This window comes from Geotrypetes seraphini, chromosome 6, assembly GCF_902459505.1.
Source record: "Geotrypetes seraphini chromosome 6, aGeoSer1.1, whole genome shotgun sequence".
Taxonomy (NCBI): Eukaryota; Metazoa; Chordata; class Amphibia; order Gymnophiona; family Dermophiidae; genus Geotrypetes; species Geotrypetes seraphini.
This window is the reverse complement of record NC_047089.1, coordinates 157,749,450-157,762,990: the sequence shown is the minus strand read 5'-3', so window position 1 is coordinate 157,762,990 and position 13,541 is coordinate 157,749,450. Positions and strand designations below refer to the sequence as shown.

The following is a 13,541-nucleotide window of genomic DNA, read 5'->3' as shown; positions in this document are numbered from 1 at the left end:
TGAATTGGGACTGCGCAGGGGGAAAACATTTCAAAATGCTGAAAATGTTGAAAATGTGTCTGGCTCTTAGGGCAAAGGACACATTAAGTAATCAAAACTGAACTTTTCTGAGGCTGTGCAGAGTCCGTAGCCTGGCGGATAGAATTACCAGCCATGCTGAAATCCGAAAACCATGAAGAATGCCTTGCTGGGCTAGCTGAGAGTTTGGTCACCTGCTTCAGCAGGGAAGAGGCAAAGCTGAATGTCCACCACATGACATGTGGCACAAAAACATTCTAAAAGCACTAAAATAGTGCAATGCTGGCATGAATCCACAAGAAGAGAGCCCAAGTACTCCATCCCAGTATGTTTACAGACAAAATTTGCAGTTTGGAAGAAGCAGGGAGCTCTAGAAAATAAAAATGCTAAAAATCCACGATGGCTGCATCACAAAAATCACAATATTTTTCCTATTTCCCAAACATTAAAAACAGCAAGTTTAGATTTTTTAGGAGGGGGAACATAGGGGAATATTCAGAAACAATGAAAACCCCACTTTTCAAATCTTCCCAGATGTCTCTCACAGGCTGTCAGCCTGGTTTGTACTCACTATGACCTGAGGATCAGTTAGAAGTGCTGCAAGCCTGCATTCAGCTCTCTCATAGTAGCTGGATGAGAATAATCATTGCCACAATGCTGGGAATGTTCCTACAAAGCTGGTCTTCAGGCTGCCAGTCAGACTTCAATGTCTGACTGTACCCCCAAAAAAGGATCAAGAGGAGAGTCGGGCAACTACAGACCTGTGAGTCTTACGTCTGTCCCTGGAAAGATGGTTGAAGAACTGATTAAAGTTAGCATAGTCTGGCCCTTGGATACACACGACCTGATGAGAGCCAGTCAACATGGCTTCAGGAAAGGGAAATCATGTTTGACAAATTTACTTCAATTTTTTGAAACAGTGAACAAAAAAATTGATAGTAGAGTACCGGTGGATATAATACACTTGGACTTCCAGAAAGCGTTCGACAAGGTTCCACATGAAAGACTTCTCAGGAAACTACAAAGCCATGGAATAGAGGGAGATATACTAAGATGGATAGGGAAATGGCTGTAAAACAGAAAACAGAGAGTGGGCATAAATGGGAAGTTCTCAGACTGGGAGAAAGTGACTAGCGGTGTGCCCCAGAGCTCGGTACTTGGGCCCATCTTATTTAATATTTTCATCAATGACCTAGAAGAAGGAACATCCAGTGAGATCATCAAGTTTGCAGACGACACAAAGCTATGCCGGGCAATCAGATCGCAGAAGGATAGCGAGGAACTCCAGAACGACTTGTGTCAATTAGAGAAATGGGCAGAAAAATGGCAGATGAAGTTTAATGTGGAAAAGTGCAAAGAAATGCACTTAGGCAGAAAAAACATGGAACACGAGTATAGAATGTTAGGTGCAACTCTGGGTAAGAGCGAACAAGAAAAGGACCTGGGTGTACTGATAGATAGGATCCTGAAGCCATTGGCACAATGTGCAGCAGCGGCGAAGAAAGCAAATAGAATGTTAGGCATGATAAAGAAAGGAATCACGAGTAGACAGAGAAAGTTATAATGCCGCTTTATAGAGCAATGGTCAGGCCACACTTGGAATACTGTGTCCAACATTGGTCTCCCTACCTAAAGAAGGATATAAAACTGCTGGAGAGGATGCAGAGACGAGCAATGAAGCTAGTAAAAGGTATGGAGAACTTGGATTACAAGGAACGACTTGAGAGACTGGGATTGTTCTCCCTTGGGAAGAGGAGACTGCGAGGGGATCTGATTGAGACTTTCAAAATACTGAAAGGAATCGACAAAATAGAGCAGAAAAAAAGTTATTTACAATGTCCAATGTGACACGGACAAGAGGACATGGACTGAAGCTGAGGGGGGACAAGTCCAGGATAAATATCAGGAAGTTCTGCTTCACACAGCGGGTGGTGGACACCTGGAATGCCCTCCCAGAGGAGGTTGTTGTGGAATCCACCATTCTAGGATTTAAAAGCAAACTAGATGCACATCTCCTTATGAGAGGCATACGGGTGACTAAAATTACACCAGGGTACACCTGGCTGGGCCTCCGCGTGTGCGGATCGCTGGACTTGATGGACCTAAGGTCTGATCCGGTGACGGCAGAGCATATAACTATAAACTATGGAAAAACCACAACAGAAGGTATAACAGTATAAACATTCTAAAACACAACTGCATGGAAACGAATAAGATATTCTCCAATATGGGCAGTTATCAAGAGAAGACATAAGCAAATGAAGATGAAACAGTTCAGGTGCCTGATGTTGAAGGCTGGTTAAGCTCGGTCGGAACAACCAAGCCCCTGCCAACTGACTCAGCAGTAGCGCCAGGGGAGCTCCGCTCTGGCTGGTCTACTGGCATTCGACAGCCCAGTTCTTTTAAGGCCATCCAGGCATCCGCCACAGTGTCCACTTTACGATGTTTCCCATTAACAGTGAATAACAATCCAACCGGAAAGAGCCATCTGTAACGGTATCCTTCAGCTCGCAGCCATTGAGTAACTTCCCAAAAAGAGCGCCGTTTTTGCAGGGTCGCAGTAGCCAGGTCCTGATACACCCCGACCGCTATTCCTTGCCAGATAAAGTTGGGATGGCACCGGGCTGCTTGGATAATCCACTCTTTCACCAAAAAATCTCCAAAACAGGCAACTATATTTCTGTTCCCAGCCCCACAAGCTTGTCCCAAACTTCTATGAGCCCGCTGCAGGGCAATAGTACACCGCTCCTCCTCCGAAAGCAACTGTTTGCAAAACTCCTGCACCACTTTCTGTGCATCTTTATTCTGGTCGGATTCAGGAATATCCTTAAAACGCAAATTATTGCGTCTCGAGCGGTTCTCCAAGTCCTCAATTTGCCGCTTTAATTCATCAAGCTACATCATTGCCGTGTCCATCGCAATAGAAGTCTCCTGCAGAGAAGTTTCCACATGGTCAAGCAGTCCCTCAGAGGCCGAAACTCTGCTGCCCAAATCGCTCACCTCCGCACTTATCTCTGCTAGGGCCGCCTTAACATCTGAGCGTAGACTCACTACTTCATTTTTAATTTCCCGGAACCACCGTTCAAGGTTTTCCTCCACCAGCCGCTCATCTGACAAAGAACTGGCCTGTAAGGAGCCAGCCTGCGAGATCGCAGGTTGCTGCGCCATCTTGTGCAGAGCCGACGGGGAGCTATGAACCTGTGATCGGGTTTTCACACTCGCGGTGCCTGGGAACTGAAATTTTTCTAACTTTTTCTTGCTCGTCATACACTCAACGAATGTAGGCACCAGAGATGGGCTCGTACTACGCAGTAGAAAGTGTTTATAAATCGAAATAGCTCGAACCCCAAAGGAGCTCAGAAATTAAGCAGCCATACTTCTCAATGACGTCAATTCCTCCGTTGTATTTTCATATTAATGTTTCCCTGCCATTTTAAAGTACAACTACATCCCTATAAAATGTTACAAACAACCAAGATAGCATTTGTTTTACCTTGTTGTTTTCCAGATTCTCTCCATCTTTTAACTTTACAGGGTCTATTTCGCAAGGTTTATGGGTTTCACAGATCTGAAAGTGATGGATAAAAACAGTATAGAAATTTTAAAAATAAATAAATAAATAATACAAAAGTATATTTATAAAACATCAGAAGCTATCCCATGAAACCAGCTCATTAGTGTGGCCAGTTGCTTGTCCAGCTTCTTTCTGTATGCAATGGAAATGGAACATTCCATGGCACAAAGTATTTTTTAATAAGAGAGAAAAACGCAATTAAGGATGTAACCCCAGAGCTTTTTTCTCTAGCTGGGGCAGATTAAATGGTTTAATTATGCTCCATTACTATCTTACTTTATTACCTTTAGATGATGTCAAGACACTCACTTTCTAGTACCTACTAACTTCAGCATAGGAAAAAAATTAATTTTCAGGCTTCAAACTGATATTCCAACATACTCACTATTGCAGTCAATTAATTAGGTCCTCAGTCAAGACTATTTACAAAACCAGCTAGTTATGTAGCACGAGTCTGCAACCCTTTGCTTTATTGGCTTTTTTGATCACTTGCTACCATGCCAAATAAAAATTTTTACAATATAATTGCAACCAGTCTGTTTGTAAGAGGGTGAGTTACTAACATAGTAACATAGTAGATGATGGCAGATAAAGACCCGAATGGTCCATCCAACCTGCCCAACCTGATTCAATTTAATTTTTTTTTTCTTCTTAGCTATTTCTGGGCAAGAATCCAAAGCTCTACCCAGTACTGTGCTTGGGTTCCAACTGCTGAACTCTCCATCAAAGCTCACTCCTAAGCTGTAGTAAAATGTGTTAGTCACTAACCTTGAATAATTTAGTACCACAGGTTAGTGACTTGGGTGGTAAACTGAATTTTGCATATCATCGTGTATTTCTGGCCACAATAAAGTGGGCCCCAAGCTGGGTGTGTTATCTTACAGAGCCAGTATGGAAACACTATCCCACCATTCCCTCCAGTAATACTCCATCCTTGTGGCAGTATACCCTCCCAACTTAGGTGTCTTCCTAGGGGTTGTGGAGGAGGGAAGGTTAACAATGATCTCTGGATGATCCAGCTCCAATGGCTCCTGACATCAAACTGACTACCTCAGCCCCACAGTGGTAGTCTCATGGTACAACCATTAAGGAGTCAAGCTGCCAGGACTGAGATGACAGAGGCTACCAGGACAGAACAATTCATGTATCAGTCCTGTCCTCCTTTCCACTACCCACTAGGTGAACCTCAGGCAGGTGCTAGAGGAGTGAGAGGGTGGGGAATAGAGTTTTCATACACTATTCTCTTTAGGAGGATCCCTTGAAGCATCAAGCTAAGTTTTAGATGCTGAGCTGCAGTGATTTCAGACAGGAACCATACTGAGTGCAGTAACAGGAGAAGCTATATTAAAAATATAAATATTCATAAACATAAATTAGGGCAAGTTATCATGGTCATACTCTTAAAATAAATAAAAAAATCAGTTTGTAGTGACCCTCCTTTTATTATGCCTGAAATGAAACTGATACCAGTCTTTCAAAAACGCAAATCACCTACTTCAATTTTCCCATCCTTCAGAATGCAGAATGGGATGGTCTTTGGGGCCATGGCCCCACCATTATTTTACCCAACTCATTATCAGCAATTAGAGAGTTTGGGGGTGGGGCAGGACATTGGTGTTATTTGGCCCCTTCAACCAAAAAAGAAAATAGAAAACTTCAAATCTATCTCAGCTAAGAACTTTGTGTGCTCAAACAATGAGCATCTTCAGAAACTTTCTTTTAGGAAAAACACCATTTCCTGACAGGGCAGTGCAGATACAGATTTGGTAATGGCTGAGTCACTGGGAAAGGAAATCCGTGGTCTGAAGTTCTTGCCCAATTTGTTGTAGCCATGGAAAAAACAGTGTCAGACCACAATCAAAAGATTAACACAAAAAAGGCAATATTGCAGTTTATGAACACAGTGATATCTGGGGATACCTTTATTACTTGAAGAACTTTGTCATTTAGGTGGGTGATAGATTACTTAAGGGTCAAGAATTAAGGTACTTATAAAATGAGAAAAATGTTATGAATAATGTTTATTGCCTTTTGCATTTTCTGTTCTCTCCCTATGTAATGTGGACTTGATTTGTTTTCCTCTTGCTACAATACTCTTTTATGTAAGATTGCAAAATAAAGAAAAAAAATTACTTGAAGAAACCCAGGATGACTCTGTGTTATGAGCAGCAGATTAGTGCCCTACGCATCGCTCAGTAATGTTCAAGCTTTTGGTTGTTTCTAGTTACTGCATCCCACATTCTTGAGAAATTTACAGCTTTACCTGGGTCTAGGGCAGGATTAAGGCATAGGAAAACTAGGCATGTGCCTAGGGCCTAAATATTTAGGACAGGCCCTCTCAGATATGTAAATTCAATTGCTGCTAGTATACTGTAAATTTACACATGAGGTAGCGTGTAAATACGGGCACCTGGTTATATAATTGTCCTTTATGTTTCTGTGTTGTTAATTTTTTTAATGCAGATATATCCTCTGCATTATATAACTACCTACTAGAGCACACAAAACACTGTTCTAAATACTTGAGTCCCTCATAAAAGTACTCTTTTACTGACTAGGCTGATGATGATGCTGGGTGTGTATGTATGAGGGACTAATGAGATACAGAGTTCTTAATATTTTGAGGAATAGTGTACATGCCACCCATGAATTTCTGATTTGTAAAGTGGTTTTAACTGCTTTTTTTTTTTTTGTTCAAATCTTTTTATTGGAATTATAGGTAACAATACAGAAAAGAAAACAATACTTATACATACATGTTTAACTCCTTTTAATCTATGCATTCTCAGAGAAGACTATTTTATGTATAGGTTTAAGACTTCTTTAAAAATTCTTTTCACAAGAAAAATAAAGCACCTTTTTGCAAATTCCAAAGGAAAAGGATTTTGTATCACGAGTTTGCATCCTTTAAAACAATAATTTACTTCTCCCCCCCCTTTTACTAAACCATGAGAGCGATTTTTAGCACAGGGAACCACATTGAATGCTCCACGCAGCTCCCGATGTTCATAGTAGAGAATTACACAGTGGCTGTTACACGTGGTTAACTGCGGGTAACCCGCCGAAACAATGACAAAAAAAAATGGTCACCGCGAGTACGGAGACAAGGCCATTCACCTTCCCGTGGCGCGGTGAATGGTCTTGTCTCCGCAGTTAAGGGAATGAGGACGCGTGGTGAATGAGCGCATGGTCCGGCAGCCCCCTCTCTCCCGCCAGCTATCCGGCCATGCATCTCCCTCCCTCCCTTCTCCTTCCCTTCTCTTCGTGGCGATTTCTATAAGGCTATGCGTTGTATTGCAGCCAGAGCCTTGAAGTTGCGTCGCGTGTGGCTGCTGGAAAAGTCTCCTCTGACGCAACTTCCTGTTTCTGGTTGCATCGGAGACTTTTCCAGTAGCCAACATGACACGACTTCAAGGCTCCGGCTGCAATACAACAAATAGCCTTATAGAAATTGCCACAAAGAGAAGGGAAGGGGAAGGGAGGGAGGGAGATGCATGGCCAGCCTGCGGGAGGGAGCTGCTGGACCACGCGACGAGTGCTGGGGGGAGAGGAGAAGTTGCTGAAGCAGTCTGAAGGGAACTGGGGAAGAAAGAGAGGGGAGAAGACGCTGGGAATTGGGAAAGAGACAGTGGGGAGAAAAGATGCTGGGAAATGGCGAAGAGAGAGTTGGGAGAAGGCGCTGGGAAATGGGGAAGAGAGAGTGGGGAGAAGATGCTGGGAAAGAGGGAAACAATATTTGAATCGCTATCCCCTTTTGACTCTTCCCTATCCAATCTCCCCTGCATTTTCTCCTTACCTCCCCTCTCCCATCTACTTTGGTTAACTCCTTCTACTTAAAGAACAATCTTCTCTCTAGGTTTGCAGTGACGGAGTGGTGACGGGAGCGAGCTCACGGGGACGGGGACAAATTTTTCCCCTGTGTCATTCTCTAGTTTATTGAGTTCCTATAAGCATCAGGAACAGTGTGGAGAATTCAGTGCAGCTCCCTGCGCTAATAACTGCTATCACAATTTAGTAAAAAGGGGGGGGGGGTAGTAATGATACTGAAAATCTCCAACCAATAACTTTTTTCTCTTTAATTTTTATCTATTTGTTTGCACAAGAAGAATACATACATTTGTTGCTTTCAAACAAAAATAACATTTTCAATGCAAGCAGACAAGTAGCATGCAAAATGAGTATTTCTACTTTTAGACGTTACCTAGGGCAGAAACTTAACAGAAGACAAAAATGTTAGAAAGACATCATTACCTCGTCTATAATTGGCTTTAGAGTAACCTGAAGATAATGCATCCCAGCCAGCTTCATTGTCTCATCAATACACTTAGATGTTAATGAATTTCCTCTGAAAATGGTATTTGGGTCCCTAGGATAATAAAAAGCAGAATTCTGTAATTTAGTTTTCTTAAGTAAAAAATCATAAGGCATAAGAACAAAAGAAACAATTAAGGGACAGGGAAAGCAATGTTTTTCTGAAAACCATTATTTATTTATTTTGTTTTCTATCCCGTCCTCCTCAAAGAGCATTATCCACCTGACCTCCACTTGACCGAGGACTATCATCTACAACATTATTAGAAGTGCTACAAAATTTTCACTTTAGGCAGCACCAACCACCATGTCAGCTACAGTTTATACAACAATTGTTTCTTGTCTGCTTGTGGCTATTTAAGAAATATTTTTCTTTTTCTTCTCTTCATCACAGTTGTGCAATTGGCCTTTATTTTGTTTTTATTTATTTTAATTCAGTTTAGCAGTGGGATGAACTTGTATTTATTTCTTTGAAGCCCAGTCCTGCAATTGAATTTACAGCTGAAACAGGCCTTGTTGCACTGTAGAAACAGAGGAAATGATGGCAGATAAAAGACAATATGGCTTATCAAGACTGCCCATCCATAGCAACTAATAAGCTCTATACATTTCCTTTCCTTTAGAAACCTGCTGTTCCTCTCCCAAGTTTTCTTGGATTCAGATATCGCCCTTGTCTTTACCATCTCCACTAGGAGGATGTTCCATGCATTCACTACCTTTTCTGTAAAGAAATATTTTCCTAGATACTTGCAAATCTATCCCCTTACACCTTCATCCCATACCCTCTGGTTTGAGACCTTCTTTTTAACTGAAAGAATCCCATCTCCTATGAATTTGTGCCATGGAATACTTAAATGCTTCTGTTATTCTCTCTCTAGCTTTCTTCCAAGGTATACAGAAGCCAACGGATAAAGCCTAGCTATAGCTTTAGAGAGTCAGAAAGAGCTTCCTGGAGTACTCCACTCCACCCCCACTGTTCCTTCAACAGACCGAGAGCTGTAGGTGGGACGGAAAAAAGGAAGACAGCACATTAGAATGGTCCTTGACCGAACACTGAGATGTAGAAGATTGAGAGCCTAATTTAAGCTCTTTCAGAGCATCAGCAATGAAATGGTGAACAGAGACAGACTTAAAAAGTGTGCGGATGGCTGGGTTCTCACCCAAATCCGGACTCTCTGAGACATCATCTTGGCTAGCCCCGGCAAGGGTCTCAGTGAGATCCAAAATAGAAACAGTGTTAGGAAATAGGATAGGAATAATATCCATATAACAAACAACGCAATCCAGATTAGATGTGGCTGGATGAGAGACCTCTGGCACCGGAGCAACTGGCCTAAAGAAAGGCGACACATCTGACGGCTGCCTTGAATGAGCTGGACTTGAAGTATTCGCTCTCCAGTGGAGCCGAGATGAAATCCAGGGAAAATTCACACCCTGTGGCCATTGCTGGGTCCCGCTGATGTGCCCATTCTGCACCAAAGGAGTCCCTAGATTTGGTACGCAGATGAATGGTGCCAGTGTCAAGAATGAAGGAGACCTTCAGTGCTCAATCAATTTATTGTATAAGACTCAACACAGCCATGTGTGAAAAGTTTAATGTTCATACTGGCTGCACTGCTGAGGTCTGAAAGTGAACTGTTCTAAGGCTATCTATGTGACATTATCTAAGTATTGCCTTAGCAGCTAATAATATTGAAACTTATAGCCTGTTACTGCTTCTACATACTGTGACAGGAATCCTGCTAGTCTCACCAGAAACAGTGAGGAAGACCCTGCAAGCCCCATTAAAAACCCTGCCATCAAGTTTGGGAAACATACTGAAGTGTATAGAAATCCTGTGCACAGCTTTAGAGGAGCCTGCTCCTTTAATAAGAGTGTTCAGAATTCAGGCTTACCTTCACAGTGCAGGGTCCTTTACGATCTTGCCTGTCCCTGCTAGTTAGGGGTGTGGCTGGATGCCAAGGCTTCCATTTCCTGAGCTTTCCTCGTTAGACAGAGAGGGAGGCAAACAGCTGAAACAGGCAGCTGAACAAAGCTGGGAAGGAGGCCTGTCCTTCCAGCTGAACCAGCGCCAGCACAGGACCCTGTTGACTGGGAAATGGAGGAACTTGAAGAAAGCCATACTAAGCCAGTCTCAGAAGCCCAGCCAGAGGATTATGCTATGGAGAGTCAAGAGGACTATGTTTTGCTTGACTTTAGTGAACAACAGATGGACTATTAAGCCAAGCAGTTATTTTTCCCTTTCACTGAAGTTTTCATTTTTAAGGTTTGTTTTTTTTTCAAACCTGCCTGAGTGTTTGTGCTGGGGACATTGTGGGGTGTGTCCAGCCACCCTAAAGAACTGTAAAACAGTAGCTGCATTTTTGTTTTTGTTTTATTTTTGGAGCAGCTTGTGCACTGCTCTGAGTTGTGCTTTGGGGGTGAGGAATAATACCTGTGCCTGTCTTTTGGGAGGGCGGCAACACCTGTGGTGTACGGGCCTATCTCTTCCCAGCCTGTTGGGGAATTTGGCTCTATTCAACAGAGCTTCAGCCAGAGCCAGAGTGTGTGTTTTTCAAAAGGAAAACTGTTTGTTTAAATGGACTAATTTTGATAGGCCAGCTAGTGTGGCCGGAAGGAAAGTTTCTGGATTTTTGTTTTTGAAAGTTGGACTTTATCCATTGCACTGGTTGTGCTGAGATTGGACTTCAGTGACATACTTGGAGCTAAAGGAGAAAAGTATGCTTAGAGCTCAAGTATGGGAAGCTGTGAAACTTTACTTTACCTTTGAAAATCACTGAAGGACTTGAGCGTCCTTGAGAGCTGGTGCCATACCTACCACCCTGTTTAAGTTTTGTTTTTGCCATTAAAGTGTTTTCTGCATTATATAACAGGGGAGTCTCAGTGTGCAATCTTTGGGAGGTACTGAGAGCTGTGTTCCACTGCCTTCATTCAAACTTGGGACAGGGATTCAGAGGGGCAACTAGGCCTAGCCAGGCCTGTCCCACAATACTCGCAAGTAAAGGAGACTAACCCACTGGTCAAGACTTGTATGCTTTTTGCACTAGAAACTGCATTTCTGATACTTACAGGTTGCAAGAAATACCACTTTAAAAAAATGTCTAAACAATTCTGTCAACTCAATATTTCAACAAAATGTATTCATGGCATCAGAATTGAGAAATTGACTTGGTGGGTAGGGAAGGGGAGAGCAATTTAAGGGTAGAAAACAAACATTTTCACAAAGTTCCAGACCCTAACATGGGCACCTTATTTCGCTTGACAGGCTGCCTCAAGAGATATAATTCTGTTCTAGTGTCATGAGAGTGGCAAGTTTATACCCCCTGAGGCAGCCTACCAGGCAAAATAAGGTACCCTTGTTAAGATTTAGAATTTTGTGAAAATGTTTGTTTGAACAGAGATTTAGTACCGCTGAATAAAATACTGCACCAGAAGACTGAGGATTAATTTTGGAGAAACAAAAATATATTGAAGATAAGTAGGACTACTACTATTATTTTTTTGATCTGAATATAAGGACTTATTTTGTTTGCTGGGAACACTGGTTGTGATTTTTTCCTGAATATATCCAGAGTTATTGCATTTTCACTAAATTTTTTTTCTGTAATTTTCATTGGCTAAGATTTTGAGGACTTCCTACTATTAAAATTGTTCCTAGATGTACAAGGGCATATTTTTCTCACCACACTCTAATACATAGGTAACTGAAAGCCCCCATTATTTTTCTGTTGTCTAATTTATTAGCTTCACTAATGTCTGATAACATTTCATCATCTGTCTGTTCATTCTGGCCAGGCAGACAGTAGTATACTGATCCGGTGAAGGCATTTCTTATGTTCTTATGGAGGAGGTTGTGACGGAAACCACCATTCTGGGATTCAAGGGCAAGTTGGATGCTCACCTTCTTGCAAATCACATTGCGGGATATGGGTCTTCAACAGGAAACACCTAGCTTAGCCGCCGCATGTGCGGGTCACCGGACTAGATGGACCCAAGGTCTGATCCGGTGAAGGCATTTCTTATGTTCTTATCATTATCCTTTTCACCTTTACACATGGAATTTACATCCATTAGGATGCTAGGGCATATTTTCTTTCCAGCAGAACTTTTATTCTATTTGATGCAAGGACCTCCACCAGTGTGATCACCCTACCTCTGCAATATAACTTGTACCCTGATTTGACAGCATCTCACTGGCTATCATTCTCCACCAAGTCTGAGAGATATCTAGTATATCTACCTTTTCATTTTATATTCTAACACTCCCTTCAGCTTTGGGCAAAATACAGTACAGGATCATGTACCCATCAGCTGCACCCTGTCTCTTGCTAGGCAGCACAGATTTAAAATAGTGCATAAAAGTGGCTCTCCTTCAACAAATGTATAAACAACTGCAAAGTTTAACCCCATTTAGTACCTTCAGTGATGCATTAAATTGTATTCTCCACTAGGGGGGGTTACTTTATGTGTAAAGTATGTTTAATACATAAAGGAGATGGTATACTGTTAACCAACACCAGTCAATCCACTCAAATAAATTAGTCTTCAGACCCTCAGAAATGCCCCCATCCACTCCATTGTAGTTTCAATAGTGGTTGGATTTACACATTAGATCCTCACCGGGTCACTTATAATCTGTTGTGAAGATAGAACTTTACTCTGACTATTTTGCCAACAATCTTCTTATAAAGCTAATACTTAGCTGAGGTGGTGCATTCAAAGGGATCTATCACCTTTGAATGCACCACCCTTTGAATGCACCACCTCAGCTAAGTATTAGCTTTATAAGAAGATTGTTGGCAAAATAGTCAGAGTAAAGTTCTATCTTCACAATAGATTATAAGTGACCTAGTGAGGATCTAATGTGTAAATCCAACCACTATTGAAACTACAATGGAGTGGATGGTGGCATTTCTGAGGGTCTGAAGACTAATTTATTTGAGTGGATTGACTGGTGTTGGTTAACAGTATATCATCTCCTTTGTGTATTGAACTGATATTATCCTCTCATCAACATATTAAAGTATGTTTATACATACACAAATGTCTTTTTATATAATTGACAGCTAAAAATGCATATGTACCTTTGTTCACAATATCAAATGTACTTATGAGTGCACCACTCATGGGCATACTTGCGAACAAACTTTGGATGAAGATGATATGGAGTAGCGATGTATATATTTATTTTATACAAGAAAATACGCAAAAGAGTACATGCAGCAGGTATAAATTTGTGTGCTATCGGGATTGGTTTGGGGCGCTTTCATCTGCTCCAATTAAAACAAAGTCCTTCCTATTAGTCAATTTTTGCAGCTACAGAGAATCTGTACATTAGAAGATTTTAAGGCTCAGGCTTTAATAGTGAAATAAAGATTTTTTTTCAATGGGGTATCCAGCAGGAATTATTAAACAAGCTTATTTAAGAGTGCATTATGCTAAAAGGAATCTATCATTGGAATATGTTCAGAAGGAATCACAGTGTTTTGACCTTTGTGCAAGCATATTCTCAATTATCAAGAGAGGAGACCCAGGCAGTTCTTCATCATTGGCATGTGTTAGAATTGCTTAATATCTTTAATACTAAACCTATTTTTATGTTTCTCAGATTCAAAAAACATTGGTGAATATATAACAG

The 13,541-nt window shown here is 41.5% G+C and overlaps 1 protein-coding gene across 1 annotated transcript in view; it reads right to left on the bottom strand.

Moving 5' to 3' along the window:
* The window catches only part of RASA3 (RAS p21 protein activator 3), a 501,637-nt gene that overhangs the window by 100,922 nt on the left and 387,174 nt on the right, over positions 1 to 13,541 (bottom strand). Inside the window, exons 12-13 of the mRNA XM_033949099.1 lie at positions 7,844 to 7,958; positions 3,512 to 3,586 (exon numbers count right to left, since the gene is read on the bottom strand). Of these exons, the coding sequence (XP_033804990.1) occupies positions 3,512 to 3,586; positions 7,844 to 7,958 (190 nt within the window). The remainder of the gene's footprint in view (positions 1 to 3,511; positions 3,587 to 7,843; positions 7,959 to 13,541) is intronic.